At 38.2% G+C, this 24,474-nt stretch overlaps 1 protein-coding gene across 2 annotated transcripts; it reads left to right on the top strand.

Moving 5' to 3' along the window:
- The first annotated feature begins 3,303 nt into the window (after positions 1-3,303).
- LOC148001266 (sulfotransferase 1E1-like) lies at positions 3,304-22,489 on the top strand. 2 transcript variants are annotated; one of them, XM_087584530.1, is made up of 10 exons: positions 3,308-3,382; positions 3,466-3,642; positions 4,510-4,583; positions 5,992-6,152; positions 10,500-10,625; positions 13,262-13,359; positions 16,831-16,957; positions 18,700-18,794; positions 20,479-20,659; positions 22,094-22,489. In XM_087584530.1, the coding sequence occupies exons 4-10, from the start codon at positions 6,005-6,007 to the stop codon at positions 22,204-22,206; spliced, it is 888 nt and encodes a 295-aa protein (XP_087440656.1). In that variant the 5' UTR covers positions 3,308-3,382; positions 3,466-3,642; positions 4,510-4,583; positions 5,992-6,004; the 3' UTR covers positions 22,207-22,489. The 2 variants fall into 2 exon arrangements, with proteins under 2 accessions (XP_087440654.1, XP_087440656.1); XM_087584528.1 differs by having other exon boundaries at positions 3,304-3,642.
- Positions 22,490-24,474: the final 1,985 nt, after the last annotated feature.

The raw sequence follows: 24,474 nt of genomic DNA on the forward strand, positions 1-24,474 counted from the left end.
GACAAACAAGATCAAGACAAAGTATCCTATAACCAATTTCCACAGATGCCTGGTACCTTCAGTACCTGGCCCAAACTGCAGCTTAACCTTAGCTGCCTCTGGGATGAGACGGACCATCTGATTCTACCTCCCAACAGGATTCCAGAGTGTCCTCTTGCTCTCACGTCCGTCTGATGGTCCACCGTCAAAGACAAAGGGGTTGTCACAGTCTGCCCCATGGCAAAGAAAAAGAACACCAAACACAGAAACAGAACACAGATAATAGACACTAACACGTTTAGACACTCTCGCCCACATTTGGACTTATACAGCCAGCCAAACGCTACCTCAGATGGGGTGGGATTCAGCATCCACTCCCTCCTGGGTAGAAGGAGCCCTCCGTATCCTTGGTTCCAGAAAACCACAGTTAGGTCCTCCTGACTGCCCACAGTCGGGCTCTCCCGACCGCTCTCCGCCCGTGGAACGTCTTCCACGGCCGCAACTTGCGGGACTGGGGCGTCCCCCCTTCCGTGGCCAGAGGATCCTCACGGACTGCAAAAGCAGCTGCACAAAGTGGGATTCCACTTCCACTCTCTAAGTACTGACCAGAGTGAGACTCCACGTCCACTCTCTAAGCACTGACCAGAGTGAGATTCCACTTCCACTCTCTAAGCACTGACCGAGTGAGATTCCACTTCCACTCTCTAAGCGCTGACCAGAGTGAGATTCCAGACCGGTACCAACACACATATACACACACATACACACGGCGGAACCAAAACAGAGACAGACACAGACTGACAAATGCGGCACCGCTCACACAGAAACACTCAGACAAACATCCAACTCACCTCCAAGGGGTCTTCAGAGTCTGGGGTGGTCGCGAAGATCCCGGACGAGCCCCAAATGAAAGAACCTAGCTCGAGTCTCAGGATGGTGCGCCCCAGGAAACACCGATCCCGGACGAGCCCCCAAATGAAAGATCCCCGAAGAGAGACCCTTACTCAAGTCTTGGGAAATCGTGGACCCCAGACACAGAGAGACCATTTTGGATGTAATAAGCAAAGGCGAGGTTTATTACGGAGATCTATTACGGGGATCTCCGGGTCAACAAGTATCCCACACAGGAGACAGAGGTGTAGACCCCGAAGCTCAAAAGTCAGGGGTTTGTATAGGGAAGGCTAGGGGGTTTGGCGCGGTTACACACAATTGGCTAATTTCTGGCGTGGCTATAAGTGATTGGCTCATTAAAACATGGCAGTGAGATTACAGCACAGCAGGAGAGTATGTGTTGACTGGAGCATACAGGATTTTAGAAGCTAGGGGCGTATTAGGGTTTGAAGGACATCTGGTTAAGGTGTGACTCTGAGTAAGCTGGGGGAGGTGCCCTTCTGCCAGATGGTTTGAGTCAGTCCTGATAACTTGGGTTGGTTCCTGAATTCCTTTTCTTTATCTTTATGGTCTGTTATTCCTAGTGGCAGGGCAGGGTTGCCTGGACTTGCTTTTCACAGTGTTTAGCCCTGAGTCTGTGAATTTTGAAACTTATTCTTTTAATTTTATATTTTTAAACCTTAAATCTGTATAATTTTCCGTTCAACTCCTCCTTCCCAACCAGAATCTTCCCATTGTCAAAGTCACAAGTAACACAAAACAAAGACCTAAGACACACAGACAAAGACCACTCTGGAAATACAGTCAGCTGGAAAGGCTGGTCTTTTCTCCAATCCATGAGAATCAATGAATCCTCACCAGGACATAGACGGGAATCTCCCACTTGTCCCTGGGGTCCCTTCTCACCTCCTGGGATGTCTCCCAGGGCAGCGCAATCGGTGAGCCCCTGGCACATCTACCCTCACATTCGCGTCTCTCCTGAGACATGAGCCTCCCTCTCAGCCCGAAATGGGAGCAACTGCAAAACCAGAACTCCAGAACTCACGAGCAAATAGAGACCCAGAGTAGCAAATACAGACCCAGAGTTTAGCCGGCACAAAACACAAAGACACAAAGACACAGACACTATTTCCTGAATTGGAACCACCTCGGATCCTTTTTCTTACAATAAGTCATTTCAACACTTTCCAACCTTGTCCCAAGTATAGGAGCTAAGTTCTGGTCCTTCAATAATAATCCCAGGACAAGTTTCTGACACAAAGACAAAAAAATTTTAACGAGATCTTTTTTCTTAACTCTTACTCCCCTTTCCCTGAGAGAAGCCTTAAGGTCTTTGATAAAGACTGCTTCCTTAGACATTTTTTGCCCATTCTCAATTAGACAGAAACCTCTTACCTGCTACGTCTTTCTCTCATGAGCGGTGAGAGCACGCAGCCAATGAACACCAGATCGATGCAGCTACATTCACGTTATCTGCATCCGTTACTGGACAAATACCCCGGGTCCTCAACTTCTTTTTTTGTCCGGTGAGAGTCCGTACCTCAGGCCCCAGGTTGGGCGCCACTTGCCCCCACCAGTGGGGACCCAGTTATTTGTGAGGGTCGAGGGGGACCCATACCTGCGGGAGAACGGGCAAGAAAGAGGAGCGAGACCAAGCAGTGTCCTTATCAAGTTCTCTTTATTGAGAGGAATGTATACCATTTAAAGCTCTGAAGCAGGAATTGAAGCAGGAACTGAAACTTAGGGAGAGTACTGGGAAGTGCCCAAGGACATAAGGTGAATCTCTAAACCACAATATTCTCCTTAGACAAGGAGGCAACAGTCATCTTGGGACAAGTTCTTTGAAAAGGTAAAGCCCTTCTCAGGAATCTGCTCAGGGCAGGGTTCTAGCTTTGCTTAGTTCAGACATCCGGTCCTTGACAATTTTAAATGTAAGTAAAGAATTATATCTAATAATGGTTTTTTTTTTTTTTTTTGTTTTTTTTTTTTTTTTGGTTCTTTTTTTCGGAGCTGGAGACTGAACCCAGGGCCTTGCGCTTCCTAGGCAAGCGCTCTACCACTGAGCTAAATCCCCAACACCATACAGTTTTTTTTTTTAAAAACTAAAAAAAAATTAATAATGCAACTTCAAGGCAACATTTCCTATTGCTTTACTGATTTTATTGCAGGGAATCAAGTTTTTCAGAAATCACTCTATTTACTGTGTCGATGTTATTTACTTACAGGTAGATTTTTTTCCAGCGACCTTTTAAAAGTAAACCAGGCACTTCCTAGGTAGAATTACTTACCCAGTGCTTAGCCTACTGGATGCCATGTAGTGTCTAACCTCAGACTATGACCCTGCTGTTGAGTTAGGTGTGGTTTAATAATTAAGCTTAATTGTGACATAGTAGAAAAAATTTCTAGCTCAAAGTAAATATAAAATGTAAAGCCACTTGAGAGATACTTAAGCTTTCAAGATCCAGTGTCTCTCAGAAGAAGGCCACTTAATTTAACATTAGAAACAGATGAGGTAACAAAAATGAAAATGCATTTATTTTGAGGTGCTGATAGACCTGGAGACCTTTCAATGACCTGCAGTCTTGTTCCCTGTAGTCAAAGCAGATGCTGACAAGGCTGGAGCACTATTTCATCCACAGACCCTGGGTACATTTCCCACCCTGTTTAATGACAGCAATGGGAATGATTTCTATCTGACAACTTACTGCTATAAAACTTGCATACTTGTATTTGGAAGAGAGTGGAGCAAGTTTTCTCAAGAGTTATCCCAATGTGAGTACTGTGTATCAGATCTACTTTTGACATGCATTCTTTTATATTCATGGCTGTTTTGGAATTATAGGCAACCCTTTGTAGGGATTATAATCTAATTATAACTTTCTCCCTTCCCTTTGCTCCCAACAAACACTACCATATATAACCACCCCTCTCAAATTCATAGCTTCTTAGTTCACGAACATATATATATATATATATATATATATATATATATATATATATATATATATATATACACATATATGTGTGTGTGTGTGTGTGTGTGTGTATAAATGGATATATATTCTTTTTCATCTATATAGTGCTTCTTATATGTACATTATCAGGGATGATTGGCCCAGAACAACCACAGTTTTAAATAGATACAGTTAAGTGCTGGGAAGCCTTCTTTTGCTGTGCCCTTGGTCTATGTTCCTAACTACATTAGGTTTTTCCTATCACTCCTTTAAGCTATTGTTTTCGACATCATTCTTATCCTCATCATTATTTATCAGGGAATGAGAGGTTTTCTCAATACACGTTGGGTCCTGTTTTCTTCCTGGCCTCTTCTTATCTCCTTGTCCATTTCTTCTTACTCTGTTATGAATGGGCAATTTAATGAATGATATAATGAATGGGCTGTTTAAAGCTGACATATTACCTAAAGGGGAGAAACAGGAGTAGAGACCATCTATATCTCTGACTGAGTGTACTTGACCTTATGACTAAATACAACTGCAGGTATCTGGTCTCATCCATTACATCATAGCCCATCCCTACAAGTTAGTCCCTGCCTCCTTCTCCAGCTGTGAGAATAAAAGCTCACAAGAAACTTTCCAATGTACAACCAGTTCTCTAGCTCTCTCTCTTTTTTTTTTACAGCTTAATATTTGTGGTGCAATTTGAAGTGAACTGAACCGGGTGATTTCACTTCTCTCACAGGAGCATCTGGACAGGTTGTAATTTTCAAATGTTCATAATATTAGATTTTAAACATAGATTTTTAAATAAAAATTTATGTCAGTAAATTATTGAAAATAAAAGGACAATAAAGTGTGTGTTGATAGTATGCCTAATTGTAATGTATATCATTTAAAAAAACTTTCTAAATCTCTTGTCACAAAAATTATTTTTAGATATGCATTAATGCTTAAAAATCTTGAAGGTAGGATTTAAGTGATACAGGAAACTATTGAATGCAATTGCTATAAAATATATTTGAAAATACTGTTACTATCTGTTTATGTAAATAACTTAATATGTAACAATTTAGATTAACTGACAAATCATTCATGTGTATTTCAGTTACCAAAAACACTTTTTTTAATGGAAACACAGTGGAAGCTAGCCAACTAAAAATATAGCTTGATACTGAGAGTAGCAAATGTTTCACAGAATCTCCTTTGTGTCACAGTGATGTGGACTGGCAGAAAAGTGTATAAGAAGACAACTTATGCTTTCAGCCATTTTGCTCTAATCCAGACTAAAACTGGAAACCTAAGGACCCAATAAAACTTTTTGGTATTTGTCTTAGCATGGAGGAAAGGCAACTGAATGTGAAGGGAGCTGGCCAAAGTTCAGATAAGGAGCTAGGAGAGGAATTGATTTAAAGAATGGAAAAACATCATTTCTGAATGCACTAACTGTATGGCTTGCATTTTAAGCAGTTTGTGCTGTTCTTTCTATACATCTGATACCTCATCACCTCCTTATGAAATAGTATTAGCAATATCTCACTGAAATATACATTTTAGGGAAACCATCCAAGTTTGAGGAAATATAGAAAAAATTGTGGGAGGAAAGAGGCTGTTTGATGTCAGCATTTTTACTCTGAGACAGTTTGACTGTGAAGTGACAGCTTGGTGTCAGGCTACTGCTCAATCCGTGGGTTAACCCAGTTGACTGAAAGCCAATTCTTAGAATTGTGGCTCAATTCATACAATATAATTGACCTGAATAAACAATTTAATAAGGCAAATGGTGACTATTGTGGTTGTCAAAAGAATGGACACTTATTTCTTGTATATTTTCACATACAATGTATCCTGACTATAGTTTCCCCTCTTCTGCTAATATTAAGGATGCTTTTACCCCCCCCCCAAAAAAAAAAGAAAAAAAAAGGATTATTTTAGGTTGGGGATTTAGCTCAGTGGTAGGGCGCTTGCCTCGCAAGCACAAGGCCCTTGGTTCGGTCCCCAGCTCCGAAAAAAAAAAGAAAGAAAAAAAAAGAAAAAAAAAAGGATGCTTTTACCCTGTGTAGCAGGTCAGCAGCAGCATTTCACCAGTCTTTATATACATAGTTATTGCTCTTGTGAAAATATTGCAAAGTGAATACAAAATTTAAAACATGTTTTCTTTTCCCAGTACACCACTTGTGATGGAGACTTCTATGCCTGAATACTATGACGTTTTTGGTGATTTCCATGGAGTTTTAATGGATAAACGGTTCACCAAATATTGGGAAGACGTTGAAACATTCTTGGCAAGGCCAGATGACCTTCTCATTGTTACTTATCCTAAATCTGGTAATTGTCTTTGCTTCTAGACAATTAGGAAGTATAAATCTATGCTAGACCATCAGCAATAGACTGTTTACCTGATTCATTCTCATTTCCCATTAAAAAGACAGTTGAAGCAATTTTAATGTCTAAACATTAGTAAACTGTATATTATCAACTCTGTTCCACAAACTCAAACTTCCGGAACATGATTAGCAACCTCATTAAGTCATGAATAAACTGAAAGTGTTGAACTCACAATTATATTATTCAATACAAATGAGTCACTATTATGCATTACATAATCAGTGTTTAAAACTACTGTATTTTACATATTTATTGAGTACTTGCAGAAAGATATCAGGAAATTGAAATACAGCAATGAAATGAATTCCTGAAATTCATTTTAGGCAAAAGAAATAGAATTTTTTATCACTTACATATATCAAATGTATTTATTTTTTCCCCTATGATACAAGCTCATTTTCTTCTTTTAGAAACCTTTTCAAAGATAATCAATAACTCTTTTTCAGGAAATTACTTTCTCTTCCTCAGATGTACTCACAAACATTAATTCCATTACACATATTCATATATTGCAATTCTTTATCGAGATTAAATCCATAACTATAAATGACTTCAGAGTCTGAAAACTCTTCCCTTGGGTTTTTTTTTTTATTTTCATTTGTTTGTTTGTTTATGATTACACTGTAGCTGTCTTCAGACACACTAGAAGAGGGCATCGGATCCCATTACAGATGGTTGTGAGCCACCATGTTGTTGCTGGGATTTGAACTCAGGACCTCTGGAAGAGCAGTCAGTGCTCTTAACTGCTGAGTCATCTCTTCAGCCACCAAAACTATATTCTGTAGAAACTGGAGAAGTGTAATCTTATATTCTCTGTCGGTTTATTAACAGTTGACGCTCAAAATATTTCACTTATCTACTTCCAAAAGTGTGATCATATGATTCTAACTCTTAGGAGAAAAGACAATCATGACTTTGAGACTTAACACCCCGCCCCCCACACCACACCCCTCCTGCCCCCTACACACACACACACACACACACACACACACACACACACACACACACATTAGAGAGAACTACCATGTCTTTGGCAACTCTTCCCTAAAATCATTCCACTGTTTCTCTTCTTGGCTCAATTCCATGGCGATATGAGACTGTCATCTGAAGAGAGCACAGATTGATAATGTAACTATTATCATTTCAACCCCTGTTCATGTTTTTCCACAGCTGTCCATATAGATGCTTAGCCTACTTGTTCTGATAGCTAGGTTTAATGGTTGCCATCTTACTTGTTACCTCATCATCTTTGCACCAGTACATTTATTCTCCAGTAGAATATTTATTTAGAAACACATCTTCGTGATCTTTCTGAATAATTTTAATACTCCCTAATAAGAATATCAAGAGTTTTTAGCCTACCATCAACTTACTTCTTTTACTTCACCCAATTTATCTCTTCGAGCAAGTTCTCTGTTTTAACCTGTGTACCCCACGCCTAAAGTCAAGTGACAGCAAATGCTGGCAAGGATGTGGAGAAAGAGGAACACTCCTCCATTGTTGGTGGGATTGCAGACTGGTACAACCATTCTGGAACTCAGTCTGGAAGTTCCTCAGAAAATTGGACATTGAACTACCTGAGAATCCAGCTATACTTCTCTTGGGCATATACCCAAAAGATGCCCCAACATATAACGAAGACACATGCTCCACTATGTTCATGGCAGCCTTATTTATAATAGCCAGAAGCTGGAAAGAACCCAGATGCCCTTCAACAGAGGAATGGATACAGATAATGTGGTACATCTACACAATGGAATATTACTCAGCTATCAAAAACAATGACTTTATGAAATTCATAGGCAAATGGTTGGAACTGGAAAATATCATCCTGAGTGAGGTAACCCAATCACAGAAAAACACACATGGTATGCACTCATTGATAAGTGGCTATTAGCCCAAATGCTTGAATTACCCTAGATGCACAGAACACATGAAACTCAAGATGGCTAATCAAAATGCTAATGCTTCACTCCTTCTTTACAAGGGGAACAAGAACACCCTTGGCAGGGAATAGGGAGGCAAAGATTAAAACAGAGGCAGAAGGAACACCCCTTCAGAGCCTGCCCCACATGTGGCCCATACTTATACAGCCACCAAACTAGATAAGATGGATGAAGCAAAGAAGTGCAGGTCGGCAGGAATCGGATGTAGATCTCTCCCGAGAGACACAGCCAGAATACAGCAAATACATAGGCAAATGCCAGCAGCAAACCACCGAACTGAGAACGGGACCCCCGTTGAAGGAATCAGAGAAAGGACTGGAAGAGCTTGAAGGGGCTTGAGACCCCATATGAACAATGCCAAGCAACCAGAGCTTCCAGAAACTAAGCCACTACCCAAAGACTGTAAATGGACTGACCCTGGGCTCCAACCTCATAGGTAGCAATGAATAGCCTAGTAAGATCACCAGTGGAAGTGGAAGCCCTTGGTCCTGCTAAGTCTGAACCCCCAGTGAATGTGATTGTTGGGGGGAGGGCGGTAATGGGGGGAGGATGGGGACGGGAACACTCATATAGATGGGGAGGGGGAAGGGTTAGGGGATGTTGGCCCAGAAACCTGGAAAGGGAATAAAAATGGAAATGTAAATAAGAAACACTCAAGTTAATAAAGAAAAAAAAAAGAATGTCAAGAGTTTTTAGCCTACCATCAACTTACCTCTTTAACTTCACCCAATTTATCTCTTCAAGCAAGTTCTCTGTTTCAACCTGTGTAGCCCATGCCTAATATTTTTTTTCTCACCGTTACACGATTGTTAGATGTCCCCTGCTACAAATAGTATAATATGTTGCTGTCTCTTAGGGTTCTTCCCTATCCCATACGAGTGATTACATCACGCTGGCAATTTATTACAGCTAGGCTCAAACTGTCGTCTCCTCATAAGAGAACTTGATTGTTCGTAAGATTCATTATTTTTATTTTGCACATATGCATTGTTTTTCTGCCTGTGCATGCTTAGTGTCCACAGAGAAAACACAGAAGAGGATGCCACTTTCTGTATAACTAAAGTAATAGATTCTTTGAGCTGCTATTTTGGCGATGGGACCCCAAAATCAGGTCCTCTGGTTGGTCAACAAGCCATCTTAGGTGGCAGGCTGCATGTTCTCCTCACCACCAGACCTGGAGCACAGCAGGCTGCAGCTCAGGAGTCTGTGTTTTCCCAGGTGGGAAAGTCTGGGAAGAAGTTCCCAGTCTGGTATGTACCCAGCCAAGGCTGGTTTACTGCAAGGATTTGAGGGGGAAAAAAAGGGTTCCCCTCAGGAATTTGGTGGAACTGGGAGAGAAAAAGCCTTCTGGAGATTAAGGCTCTTTAGGTCAAAGGTTGCCACAGTGATCATTGATGAAGAGACAGTCATTGCTTGTTCAAACTGTTTTATTTGAAGATAGGTGTGAATATACACACAACTTATTCAGGGTGACCCAGAGATTAAATATCTTTTGAGGAAGGAATGCCTAGGAAGGGAAGCTCATTGGCTAAAGTCTAAATACTGATCTAGATACCTAACTAGCATAGCTAACTCCAGGTTTTTATGTGACTTTCCTCAGGCAAAGGCTAGTATGGGGCTTAGAATCCCTGGACAAGATCAGAGAAGGAGAAAACCTGTTAACAAGGGAGTCTCTCCCATTTTGCGCCAAGCCCAGAGGCTAACCAGCCATGGCTGACTACACTTTAATTAGCAGTGTGGTGTAGCAAAGCCACACTTAGGTGCTGAGTCATTGTTCCAGCTTCCTGGGGAACTCTTTAACATCATTGGTGCAGATGCAGCAGAGGCAGCAACAGCCCAGAGTATATAAGCTTTCTTTGTACACCTTCAAGCTTTGTATTCTTGTCCGTGTAACAACATCTTGAGAAAGAAAACTATATTTTGTCCTTACTGATCTTCTTTTTAATTTTTCTGATTATCATTAAAGTTCAGATACTCAATTCATACTTTTCTATATCCTGTGATCTAGGCATTGGTTTAGGCACAAAAACAACCAGTAAAGTCTATAGCTGGGAAATATGTTCGTATGTGTCACCCAAGTGTCCCATTTCATTCAAATTTCCTCACTTCTTATTCATAAGAGTGTTATTCTTATAATGTCACAATTTATCATTGGAGGCCCAGACACGTGGGCCAGTTGTTATTCATGACACAATGCATTCATATATGTTGAAGTTATTCTGGGTGTATTTAAATATTCAATAAAATATTATTTGAGTTTGGATGATATTAAACATGATAAAAAATATACTGTTGTCAGCAATACGAGTTCATTGGAGATCAAGTATATTAATTTTTACAGGCAGCACATGGATTAGTGAAATTGTGGATATGATCTATAAAGAAGGTGATGTGGAAAAATGCAAGGAGGATGCACTTTTTAACAGAATACCTGACCTGGAGTGCAGAAATGAAGATCTAATAAACGGTAATTTTCAAATTAATTTTAAAAGATATGCACATATGTTTTCTGATAGATAGATAATATAGATAAGGTTATGTTGTAATAAGAGCAAAGAGATTTTATGTAACACAAACATTTAATATTCAGTCACCTCTATATGAGAGTCTAAAATTAATCCAGAGTAGTCTCATAGCATGGCATATACCTGGAACAGTGAATGGTCCTAACCAATTTTTCAGGAAGAGTCTTATAATATGTCAGCATTTATTTCTCAGTTTGTAGGAGTTGAAAATATTATAAGTACTAGAAAATTATTCATTGAATATTAAGGATAGTTAAAACTGTATTCATGAGTTTGCTTACCAACATGTAAAAAATTACGTTCATTGATGAAAAATTATTTGACCTCATCCCGAATGAGGTAACCCAATCACAGAAAAAGACACACATGGTTTGCACTTACTGATAAGTGGACAGGAGCCCAAAAGCTTGAATTACCCAAGATGCAGTCCACAGACCACATGAAGCTCAAGAAGAAGGGCAACCAATGTGCGGATGCATCACTCCTCCTTAAAAGAGGTAACAAAAATATTCATAGGAGGGGCTATGGAGACAAAGTTTGGAACAGAGACTGAAGGAATGGCCATACAGAGCCTTCCTTACCTGGATATACAGCCCATATTTGTCACCAAAACTAGACAATATTGATGAAGCCATGAAGTTCATGCTGACAGGAGCCTGATCTAGCTGCCTGCTGAGATTCAGCCAGAGAGTGACAAAAACAAAGGCAAATGCTAGCAGCAAACCTTGGAACTGAGAATTGGAGGAATTAGAGAAAGAATTGAAGGTTCTAAAAGTGTTTGCAAACCCATAAGAACAATAATACCAACCAACCAGAGCTCCCAGGAACTAAACCACTGTCCAAGGAGTACACATGGACAGACTCATGACTTCAGCTGCATATGTAGCAGAAGATGGCTTTGGACACCAATGGGAGGAGAAACCCTTGATCCTGTCAAGGGTGGACCCCCCCAGTGTAGGGGAATGTCATGGTTGGGAGGCAGGAAGAGGGGTGGTTGGGGAGGAGGAACACCCTTATAGAAGGGGGGGGGATGGGATCTGGAGCTCATGGACAGGAAACCGGGAAAAGGAATATCATTTGAAATGTAAATAAAAAATATCCAATTCACAGCTGAGGAATGCCAAATGGCTGAGAAACACCTAAAGAAATGTTCAACATCTTTAGTCATAAGGGAAATGCAAATCAAAACAACCCTGAGATTTCACCTCACACTAGTGAGAATGGCTAAGATCAAAAACTCATGTGACAACAAATGCTGGCAAGGATGTGGAGAAAGAGGAACACTCCTCCATTGTTGGTGGGATTGCAGACTGGTACAACCATTCTGGAAATCAGTCTGGAGGTTGCTCAGAAAATTGGACATTGAACTACCTGAGAATCCAGCTATACTTCTCTTGGGCATATACCCAAAAGATGCCCCAACATATAAAAAAGACACGTGCTCCACTATGTTCATGGCAGCCTTATTTATAATAGCCATAAGCTGGAAAGAACCCAGATGCCCTTCAACAGAGGAATGGATACAGAAAATGTGGTACATCTACACAATGAATTATTACTCAGCTATCAAAAACAATGCCTTAATGAAATTCATAGGCAAATGGTTGGAACTGGAAAATATCATCCTGAGTGAGGTAACCCAATCACAAAAAAACACACATGGTATGCACTCATTGATAAGTGGCTATTAGCCCAAATGCTTGAATTACCCTAGATGCATAGAACACATGAAACTCAAGACGGATGATCAAAATGTGAATGCTTCACTCCTTTAAAAGGGGAACAAGAATACCCTTGGCAGGGAATAGAGAGGCAAAGAATAAAACAGAGACAGAAGGAACATCCATTCAGAACCTGCCCCACATGTGGCCCATACATATACAGCCACCCAATTATACAAGATGGGTGAAGCAAAGAAGTGCAGGTTGACAGGAATCGGATGTAGATCTCTCCTGAGAGACACCACCAGAATACAGCAAATACATAGGCGAATGCCAGCAGCAAACCACTGAACTGAGAATATGACCCCCGTTGAAGGAATCAGAGAAAGAACTGGAAGAGCTTGAAGGGGCTCGAGACACCAAATGAACAACAGTGCCAAACAACCAGAGCTTCCAGGGACTAAGCCACTACCAAAAGACTATACATGGACTGACCCTGGACTCTGACCTCATAGGTAGCAGTGAATATCCTAGTAATATCACCAGTGGAAGGGAAAGTCCTTGGTCCTGCTAAGACTGAACCCCCAGTGAACGTGATTTTTGGGGGGAGGGCGGTAATGGGGGGAGGGGGGAAGAGTTAGGGGGATGTTGGCCCGTAAACCGGGAAAGGGAATAACACTCGAAATGTAAATAAGAAATACTTAAGTTAATAAAAAAAGTAATTAAAAAATGCCAAAATTACCCAAAAAAAGAAAATATTTGACCTTACTTTGTGATTTAGTAATTAATAATTTTCTTTCCAGTAAGATTTTATTACTATTTTGAGGTTAATCTAGAATCTTAAATAATCTCTTTTAAAATACCCATTCAAATTCATATGAACATTTTTCAAATTGTCTGTTTATTTTTAAAACCAGGAATAAAACAACTAAAAGAAAAGGAATCGCCTAGAATAGTGAAAACTCACCTGCCAGCTAAGCTCCTTCCAGCATCATTTTGGGAAAAGAATTGCAAGGTAACCAGAATTAGGTTTGGTTAGACTTGCATGAAATCTTGGCACTTTGTAGGTCACAAAGCACCTAAAAGACATCTCACACATACTTTATCACTCCTTTCTTTTAATGTATAGAGTTTTCCACAAAGGTGAATTATTTTTAGTATGACCCAAGTCTAGATTATATTCACAAATTTTATTTTCTTAAGATGATCTGAATACTAGTTAAACTTTAAGCTTTTGTTTGTTTGTGCATAAAAGAAGGTTAATACTTGTCACCTAATGAACTAAGTACAATTTTCTTTGAAACATCAAGGCTAGTGCCTAACACATTGTAAGCACTGGGTGAATCACAGTGGATTGAATGTCGTTATTTTACAAAATATTATGTGTGACATTGAGAGATTCAAATGAATCACAATAGTATACCCAGACAAGTGTCTTCTAATAAGATTTACCCAGTGAATGAAAGTGACTGCTACCATCCATTCCACTGGCTAATATATACCACACATTTGAAAAACCATACAAAAGGAGATTGTATTTTGGTTTGTGCTTCTGAATCAGGGTCAAGATGTAGTACTCACTGACCGCCTTCTTGTTGACAAAGTTTCAAGGTAACCTATGAGTCAGTGGGCATATATATTTATATCTTTAAGTCTCTTGAATGTTTCTTTAATGCCACCAGCACTCAAAATTAACTACTGTGATGGCATTTTCTAACACTTGACACCTCCAAAAGGCCCAGACTCTAAATTCAAAAGTCAGATTGTATCATTCTACAGGCACAGAAACTTCGTAGTGACCATTGAAATTGAATGTAAATTTTGGAGGGTACAAACTATATTCAAAGTTACATTCTCTTACATATAACCACAACTTATAGTAGAGTAATAACTAAGCAGACTCTACTGGTAGTACTTGGGTCATGGAAGAGAAGATTTTAATTCAAGACTCATGGTTTAAAAAGATGAGGAGTCTATTTACATCCAGAGACAGCTCCCGGAGACATCTAAAAGCACTTTAACTTGCCTGGAAAGTTAAGTGTCTGTGCTAGGTAGAAGACTGAAAAAAGACTGATCACAGGAAAGTTGGGTGCCTAGTTAGGAAACTTTGATTTTGCTTGTGTTATACTAAGATTGGGCTGCATTGGAGAGAAAGCAAAGGTTGGACACAAGTGAGTGTCCTACATCCCACTACTTGACACTTTCAAAGTATCTAAGCCTCTAAACCGCAAAGGTTCAAATGCTTTTTTATTTTCAACTGAAGAATCATTAAATATGCGTCCTCCTGTATAATTTCCTGCAGAGAAGCTCTCTCATGATTATGTAGATTTTTAGATGTCCCATCATCATTATTGGTAAGAGTTCTGATAGAACCATTTCTTTCCTTGTGAGAAGTGCTGTAGGATGTTACTGCTCCACTGTAATTCATAGACAGTTTTCATTCATAATTTTTTATGCTTAGAGGTCATTAAAAAAACCAACATAAGTGAATGGATTTGCCTTTGGATTATTTCCAGATTGATTTATTGATCTTTCAGAGGAGAGGTAGTAAAGAATACTTTGTAAAAGTATTTTTGGAGTAGTGGATTAGAAAGAATAAGTGTCAAAGTTAAGAAAGTGATGTTTTTTTAAAGAGCAAGATAATGGATAAGAAATTATTCGAGGACAATGAGTTTGCATTTATGGTGTGGTTCGCAGGGAGTCCTATGGAGTAATGAGGAACAAGGAGGAGTAGATCTTTAATGGAGAAAAACACTGTGACACAGTATATGTTTCCAGAGTGAAACTTTTAGTGAGATGGCAAAATGCAAGACTTGGTGAGAGAAGTTGTATGCTGAATTAAAAAAAGAACTAATCATGAATGAGTGCAATAATTTAGTAAATTAGATGAATAGCAAATGTAGATAATAAAAATGTATAGAAGATGAAAAGAGTTAGCAATGGAAGGGTTAGCAATGGAGGCTGGTGCTTAAATTGCTATTTGAAACAAGTGAATGACTAAACTCTCAGAAGGAGAAGCATGGACTACGGAGTAGCCTACTCTCAAGGGTAGAAAGTGGTAACTATATTTAATCGTCAATGTAATAGGAATTCTAGTGACAGTTTCATTAAAAGTAGGAACACCAAAAGAGGTAGATGATCTTTGAAGGCATAGAAAAGTATGTTCAGTGAAACATATTGATATTTAATAATATCTACCAACGTGAGCTCATAGAAATTAGAAGTTAAAAATAAGAGCTCACACTGTCTCCATGAGAGGGAAGAGAACAAGTCTCAATCTGAAATAAAGACAACATTTTAGATTCAAGGAACGCTCCTGAAACACAATAATGGTGTGGGCCAAGGATGAAAAGTGAGAAGTAAATTTATGGTAACAATGGTGTGTCTGTTTCCATTCAGTTAGCAATAAGAAGTTTTAAAAGTGCACTGTGTTTAATAACAACTTTGGTGCAAAGTAACACCTTTTGAAAGTTTTTTTTAAAAAAGTCCTTAAGCATGAGAATGACTTTTCAAAGAATAAGCAGAAATATTTTTCAAAAACCTGTTTGTAAGTGGATAAACACACTGGTGAGTTTAACCTTAGCCTCTTAGTTGTAGAGTGAGAAGGGCAGAGCTCCTTGGTGTCACCAATTAAGGGCTTGAAAGCTGAGGAAAGAATACAAACAGACTGGCAGACTTCTGGAAATGTCACCGTGACCTTGACTATCAGACCTGCAGGAGGCCACCTGCTTTTTCTCACTTCTTGAGTGCAGAGAAAAATCTGGGTAGAAAAAGAATGGGCTTTTGCAGGATAGAACTCTACAGTGCTAACTCTAGACATAGCAGCTTCGTGATTTGCTGATCCACTGATGCTTATCTATGGCATAGAAGCACGGGTACCTTCCTTGGGGGAAGGAGTAGTCATTTTATTATTAAACAACCTAAGGGGGTCCCTAGGAGGACCTTGATAAAAAATAGAAAACTTTGAGATACGGATTTTAAGACAACGATGCAAATATGATGTTTTTCTAGCTGCAAGCTAGGATACTACAGGGCATTTTTGCCTCAGTGTCCAATTTGTAATATAGTCCAAAGAAAAGAAAACTGTATTCTGGACTGAGTGATCTGTCAACTTGGTGTTTGCATTGATTTACCCTAGGTTCTGCTATATACTTGAATCAACTTCAATTTCACTATTCTATTCATAAAATTGGGGAGAGTCTGGTTAACTCAATTTTTTTTGTCAGTAAAAATGTTTTGATGCTGTCATCTCAGGCTATTGAATAGGTTTCTTAGAAGGATCAGAGTAAAGGCCAGCAGGACCCTGATCAAGCACTGTTACAACTTAAGATATTAAAGTACTTTTTTCTGTATAATGTTTATAATTTTATATTTTTCCACAGTGCATTTACATTATTTTAGTTGTTGGAAACATGAATATTTCAAACCTGATGACAACATGGTAGATCATGCAGTCAATAATTTAACAACTTATTTCATCTTCTAGATAATCTATCTTTGCCGAAATGCCAAAGATGTCGTCGTTTCTTATTACTACTTTTTCCTGATCATGAAAAGTTATCCAAATCCTAAATCTTTTTCTGAATTTGTGGAGAAATTTATGGAAGGGCAAGGTGAGAACACCTTAAATTCTTTGGATCTTTTCTTTCCTTAAAGAAGAACAATACAAATCCTACTTTATGCAAAAAAAAATAAATGAGTCAAAAGAAATAGAGATAATATAAAATAAGTACAATATATAAACAGAAATATATAATAAAATATAATATAAACATACAGACAGATAAAATAAATCTATAAATATGCACAACAGATTAATATATGTAAACAGAAATATACAATTAAAAGATGAAATAAATATATGTAAACAAATGTAAACAGATGTAGAATATAAGGTTTCTAAGAAATATAATATTATATAAACCTAAAACACTGACACTTAGATTGATAGTAGGGCTTCTGTATGTGAGGATGATGGAAAATTAAGACTCTAGGCATTACATTATAATGCCAAGAAGTGAAAGCATTGACTTACATGTGACATCAGGGGTGGCAATTTCTGCTCCATAAGTCTGAGACATAGTATCTCCCTTCTCGAACATACATTTTCATATGTTAATAAATGTTTTAGAACATGCTGTTGCAACAGGATTGAACCAAAAATTAAATGAGGTATAAAAACATTGTTCATTCCTTTCCAAGTAAAACACCAAGGCAATAAGTGAAGTCACATGTAGGACTTTACAATCATTCTGAATACCTGCAGAACTCCTGCCTGTTCTTCTAGGCATGTAGACTGAGCATTTTAATTTTGATTTCACGGAACAGTAAAGAGTTCCTTGAGCAGTTATTATAAAAACTCTACCATTTCATTAAAATTATGACAAAAACACCCGAGTCTTTATGTTTTAATTGAAATGGGCAAAGAATATTTTGAGTTTAATTCAATAAGTCATGTGAATTGTATAAATAAGGATGTTGAAGAAAAATATTTATAACCATAGAAGATAATATTACTCATTATCCCTTGTGGCTTACATCATGAAGAAAGTATATGCCTCAAGATCGTCAAATTATCTTCAAATTACAAGAAAAATAACTTAAAAGGCCAATTGAACCTTTTCGAAAGTATCTTTGCTTTTAGTGTCAAATCACAGAGAAAGGTCAATGTCAAGTCTACTGGTGACACAGAACATGTTTGTACTGTTCTGTTGGCTTTGGATTTGATAAAGCTGTTGTGTAAGGCTAAAAGAAGAAACAGTAACAGCATTTGTTACATCACCTTTTGTCCAAAATAAATTGTCCATATGAGAACACCTTTCACATTCTGAATTGCTAGTGCTTAAGTAAATGCTCCATCAATTACTAATTTCTCCCTCTCTCTCTCTCTCCCTCTCCCTCCCCCTCCCTCTCCTTTCCCCCCACTTTCCCTCTGTCTCCCTCTGTCTCCTTGTCTCTGTCTCACACAAACAAAAACACAGATATACATACAAACAGAGACTCACACAAACACAAATGCACAGACACACAGCTACACACACACACACACACACACACACACACACACTCATGTGTGTGCATGCTCTCATTATTCTAAACTGAGTTGGTTTCTTATCTTTTCTTAGTATTCTATCTACTACAGGTCATGATGATAAAACTAAAAATAATGTTTCTGAGGAGGAAATTATGCAACAATTTTTACGTAATTGCTACACAGAACTCTTTTAAATAAGTGCAATTGACCTATAAATTCTAATTCTATGATCATTTTAGACTTTTATTAACAATTTGGATACTTATGTTAAGCTTGTAAAATGATAACATGATATGTTTACACTTATGTCTTCAATTTCAGTTCCGTATGGTTCCTGGTATGATCATGTAAAATCTTGGTGGGAGAAGAGTAAGAATTCACGTGTTTTGTTTATGTTCTATGAGGACATGAAAGAGGTAAGAAACGGAATGCATAATGAACATTCTAGCAATTCTTAAGACGATCTTAGCATCTAACAACTCACTGTATACAAAATTATCACTGGAAACCAGTTGCTGACCAGAAAAAGGAAAGATACAATAACCCAGTTTGATTAAGTCAGACTTGAGTTTAGTAAATAAAAGTGTTTGAGGAACAAACCCATGTTAAATCCTAGTGTTAAAACTTCTCTAAAGATAAAATTGCAAGAAAAACCTTGAATTCAGGAAAAATAAGAAACAAAATAATAACATCACATATGCTCACCACACTTGATCTTTCCCTGCATACTGCCTTCTGGAAACTAGAGACACAAATGAAACAATTAGAAAGAACCATTTTACTAGGATCAAATTTAACAATTTTATATGTTTAATACGTGAAATTCATTCTGCACATATCATGTTTGCACAACACTAGGCAGGGTAGTCTATTCCTCTAATTTTTAGCACTTATGAGACAGGTAATTGGGAGTGCAAGCTATATTTGAGCAGAACAGCAAGTCACGCCTCAAAATGAATGAAAAATAAATAAGAACAGGCCAAGGAGATATGTTCGTGGATAAAGTCCAGCTATGCAAATTTGAGGATGCAGTTCGGATCCCCAGCATTTAAGTTAAACCAGGAAGGGATGGGAACCTGCCTCTAATCCTGTGCTCTGGAGGCAGGGAATGCCAGGGGCAAACTCGCATGATAACCTAGTACAATTGTTAGCTCTGGGTTGAGTGAGACACCTGCCTCAGTAGTGGAGAGTGATAGTTCAAGTTACACTGGTACACATTTCTGACTTTCACACACTTGAATACAAGGGCATACACACTTACCTGCATGTATGTTCATATACATGCAAGCTTGAACACACAAATACATACACACGCACACACACACACATGCACACAAACACACACACACACACACACACACACACACACACACCCAAATATCTGGAAAAATAAAGACACAAAACAATTAGAAAGAACCATTTTACTAGGTATAAAATTTTACAACTCATCTCATTTGAGCCTAAGAGCTTCTGAAGTGTCCCCTGCATCTATTGTTGGATAAAGAAGGATTGATTGAGAATGGTTTGTTTCCTACATGTTATACTTAATTCTAACATGATCAAATACAGAATAATGTTCTCTACTTTTAGCCTCCTCCCCTTCTCTATGGGTGTTCCCCTCCCCATCCTCCCCCCATTACCACCCTCCCCCCAACAATCATGTTCACTGGGGGGTTCAGTATTGGCAGGACCAAGGGCTTCCCCTTCCACTGGTGCTCTTACTAGGCTATTCATTGCTACCTATGAGGTTGGAGCCCAGGGACAGACCATGTATAGTCTTTGGGTAGTGGCTTAGTCCCTGGAAGCTCTGGTTGCTTGGCATTGTTGTTCATATGGGGTCTCAAGCCCCTTCAAGCTTCTTCAGGCCTTTCTAAGATTCCTTCAACGGGGGTCCCATTCTCAGTTCAATGGTTTGCTGCTGGCATTTGCCTATGTATTTGCTGTATTCTGGCTGTGTCTCTCGGGAGAGATCTACATCCGGCTCCTGTCTGCCTGCACTTCTTAGCTTCATCCATCTTATCTAGTTTGGTGGCTGTATATGTATGGGCCACACGTGGGGCAGGCTCACTTTGGTTTTTAAATCTCTTTGTTTCTCCACAGGATATCCGAAGAGAAGTTGTGAAGCTGATAGAGTTCCTGGAGAGAGACCCATCAGCAGAGCTAGTAGACAGAATCATTCAACATACATCATTCCAGGAGATGAAGAACAATCCATGCACCAATTATTCAATGCTGCCAGAGACCATGATAGATCTAAAAGTATCGCCTTTCATGAGAAAGGGTGAGAAGACAGAGTCATGTGACTTTCCATTAAAAGGTCTAAGCTGCCATGACTTAGGCAAAATCTTCTCAAGGTTATTCACCCTGCATAAACAGCATGTGTTTTCTTTACAACTGTTTTTCCTTGAATACTCTTATTGAATTATCACTTGTGCAGAGGCATTAAACACTATTTATTAATGTACTCAAGACCATATATACTAATAATAACCTTCTGTTTCTTGTTTATTCAATTTGAGAAGCATATCATGTAAAGCATAATGTCTGACACTTTAGTCTAAGCTTCAGCAATGATCCCATAGTGCACTAATTGTTACCCAGTCTTTGTGTTCTGGGTGTGTACCATATGACTCACACATACTATCTCCATATTATGATTTCTGTCTTAGTCAGGGTTCTACTCCTGCACAAACATCATGACAAGGAAGCAAGTTGGGAGGAGAAGGGTTTATTCAGCTTACACATTCACATTGCTGTTCATCACCAAAGGTAGTCAGGACTGGAACTCATACATGGCAGGAAGCAGGAGCTGATAGGTCATGGAGAGATGTTACTGGTTTGCTTCCTCTGGCTTGCTCAGCTTGCTTTCTTCAGCTTAAGGACCCACAATGGGCTGGGTTCTCACCACTTGATCACTAGCTGAGGATATGCCTTACAGCTGGCATTGGAGCATTTCCTCAAGTAAGGCTCTTTTCTCTGTGGTAACTTCAGATTGTGTCAAGTTGACACACAAAACCAACCAATATAATTTCTGACTAGGAAGATGGATTTACTATCTCATTCTGTGGTGAAGAAAAAAAATCTAAAAAGTCAGTCATATTTTCTCTATACAAATGACAGAAAGTTTTGAATACTAAGTGACTAAAGTAAGAATTCAAATGTAATTATAATCACTAATAATATCAAGACATAATGAAAGCAAATTTTATTTACATAGAAGCAATTCTTGATCAGCAATAGTAAATTTGTATACCTGACATTTGGGGAATATATATATATATATATATATATATATATATATATATATATATATATATATATATATATATATATTCCAAGTAACAATGCTTGGTAAGTAATTGGATTTAAAGGCATAATTCTGGATTTGAAAATTTATCAGTAAAAATATGATATTAAGTAATTTGACAGTCATTGCCCCATGAGTCTCATCAGAAAAGGCCTGATTTATGAGAGAAAATAAAAGAAGAAAGGTCACATGAAGTAGTGTAGGAAGAAAAGGATGAGTCAAAAGAAGTTTCTACAAGAAAAAAAATTATCTTTGTAAAAATCAAACAGGATACTTAAATATTTTATTCAGGTATTAAATATTAGGAGAATTTTTCACATTATTAATGAAAGAGATGCAGGATAGAGGAATCTTAAAATTTCTGGCTTTAGGAGTTAACACTTCTCATTATTGCCTGTTTCCTTGCAGGAATTGTAGGAGACTGGAAGAACCACTTCCCTGAAGCCCTGAGGGAGAGATTTGAGGAGCACTACCAGCAGCAAATGAAGGACTGCCCTGTGAAATTTAGAGCAGAGCTCTGAGACAATTCCTTGTGTCTGAAATTGGAGTAGTCTCCAATTTATCCTTCAGTTTTTCTTGTTTTGAATTCAGTAGAAGTAGAAGTCTTTTGAAGACTGAGGGTTTAAATTCATTCTGGTTTTTTTAATCTAACTTTTATATCAATCTAGTTTCTGAATGTTTTGTTGGCAAAATAACATTTTTCATATATATATATATATATATATATATATATATATATATATCACAAGCATTGTCCTCTAATAGTGTTCAAAGATTTCTAATAAAAATAATTTGATGTCTGCATACTTCATTGTTCATTTTCATTCATTACTACTTATGTATATATATATTATATATATTTATAAAATATATATTGTTATACACAAATCAACAAACAAGTGCTTTGGAACTGGCAAGTAGGTAACCTTGTGATTGTATTTGAAGCCAAATATATGCAAAATTATATGAAGAAATTAAAACAGCATCAAGAATTATGAGGTCACTTCAAGATAATATCTATAGATTCATCTGCAAAAACATGGCTTTTTAATAAATATAACAAAGTATATATTTATTTTATATATTATATATAAGAACACTATAATATAAATCACCATATTCATAATATATTATAAGGTGTTATATTAATATATTAGTGTGTTAATATATAAGTTAACATAATTATACATGTGTGTATTATATATTTATATGATAATGTATGAGTATGTATATATTCATATATAATACATAATATTTACATTTAACAATATGTATTTATCTGTCGCTTCTGTTTCCGTCCAGCAGAAAGGAGCGACATTACGACGTTCTTCTCAAAGCAGAACCTTTCATCTGCACGGAAGCAGCAATCTCTCTTTTCTTCCCTTCATCCTCTCCCCAGCCCCCAAGCACCCTCCCTAATATCCTCCCTCAATTCTGCCTCCTCCGTCCAGACTGCATAATCTCAGTTCATAGGTCCACGTCACATGGCCTGATCTTGCGTCATGGTGCGCCTGTGCAGCTCTCACAATGGACGTGGCTAGTTTGAGGTGTGTGAGGAAGTCAGGTGTTAGTCATGAGACTTAGCTGCAGTCCCGGGCGCCATCTTGGGACTGCTGCCACACCCGCTCCCTACATCTTTGTGACTGTATAGCTCAGAATGGCTCCTTACATTTATCTATAAATGAATATATAAATATTCACATATAAATAACATCTGGTTATTCCATGTGAATGTTAATTGTGAAGCCACTTGATTCCAGGCTTGTTGTGACAGAAATATTCAGTAACATTTACAATCTCAACTCCTGTGTCTGTTCCTACTGCTCTGTAGGCGTTCCTATATGAAGCATTGGCTTTGTTTGATGCCCTGCAAGGATAACTAGGCTCTCAAAGGTTCTAGTGCTTCTCAATGCCCCTCTTAACCTCCTGCTATACCTAATCCCCTGTCTTTTTCTTTTTTCGTTCACTTCCTATAGAAATACTGAATTTATCTTGTGAGTGTTCACAGAAAAGCCTCTAACCTTTATTAGGTTTGACTTATTTATGATGCCTGTGCAAGGTAAAAACAAAATTCACCCCTTAATATTGCACATATATAAAATGTGTAAGAGAAGAAATGGGGAATCTATACTTTCTCTTTAGGTCTAGTATTGCCAAAGCATGTGTAAGACTGATAAAATCCTTCCCTGAACACATAGTTTTTTCTTTGTGCCATGTACAGTAAATATCATGTGGGTTTTTTTTCTGCTTTTGTCTGAATAGTGATGTTGTTCATGTGTTACAAATGTGTTTACATATGCACAGCCTAGACATAGATTCTACTAATTTATAAGTTTTGTCCTGGGAGCTATTAACTGTACATTTATGTTCATAAAACATTTTATATGATTTTAATTCGTCAAATCGGCAATAGCTTAAAACAAGCATGTGATTAGTCAGAGAAAGTAGCAGCTCTGAAATTCTTCTAAATGTGTGTCGTTCCCCCCACCCCCATCCTCCACCCCCACCCCCACCGTGTATTCATTTGAGACTCCTTTTCTCCATGTTGCTCTTTGTTTGGGAAGATGTTTATGGTTTTCATCCCAGTATCCTGATGCCTTCAGTTTCTACTCAGAAGCAGAGGTGACGGAGGGAGGAATGAACGTGAAGTCAAATTGATGGTTGTTGACTTTCCTGATTCATTCTGAGACCAAACTAATTGGGGTTTGCACCTCGGTGAAATGAACCAGATAGGATGTATTTGTGAATTTCCTTTGCTCTCTAATGATAGATTTGTTTAAGCTTTATCA

The sequence above is a fragment of the Rattus norvegicus genome, chromosome 14, assembly GCF_021556685.1.
Source record: "Rattus norvegicus strain SHRSP/BbbUtx chromosome 14, alternate assembly SHRSP_T2T, whole genome shotgun sequence".
Lineage (NCBI taxonomy): Eukaryota > Metazoa > Chordata > Mammalia > Rodentia > Muridae > Rattus > Rattus norvegicus.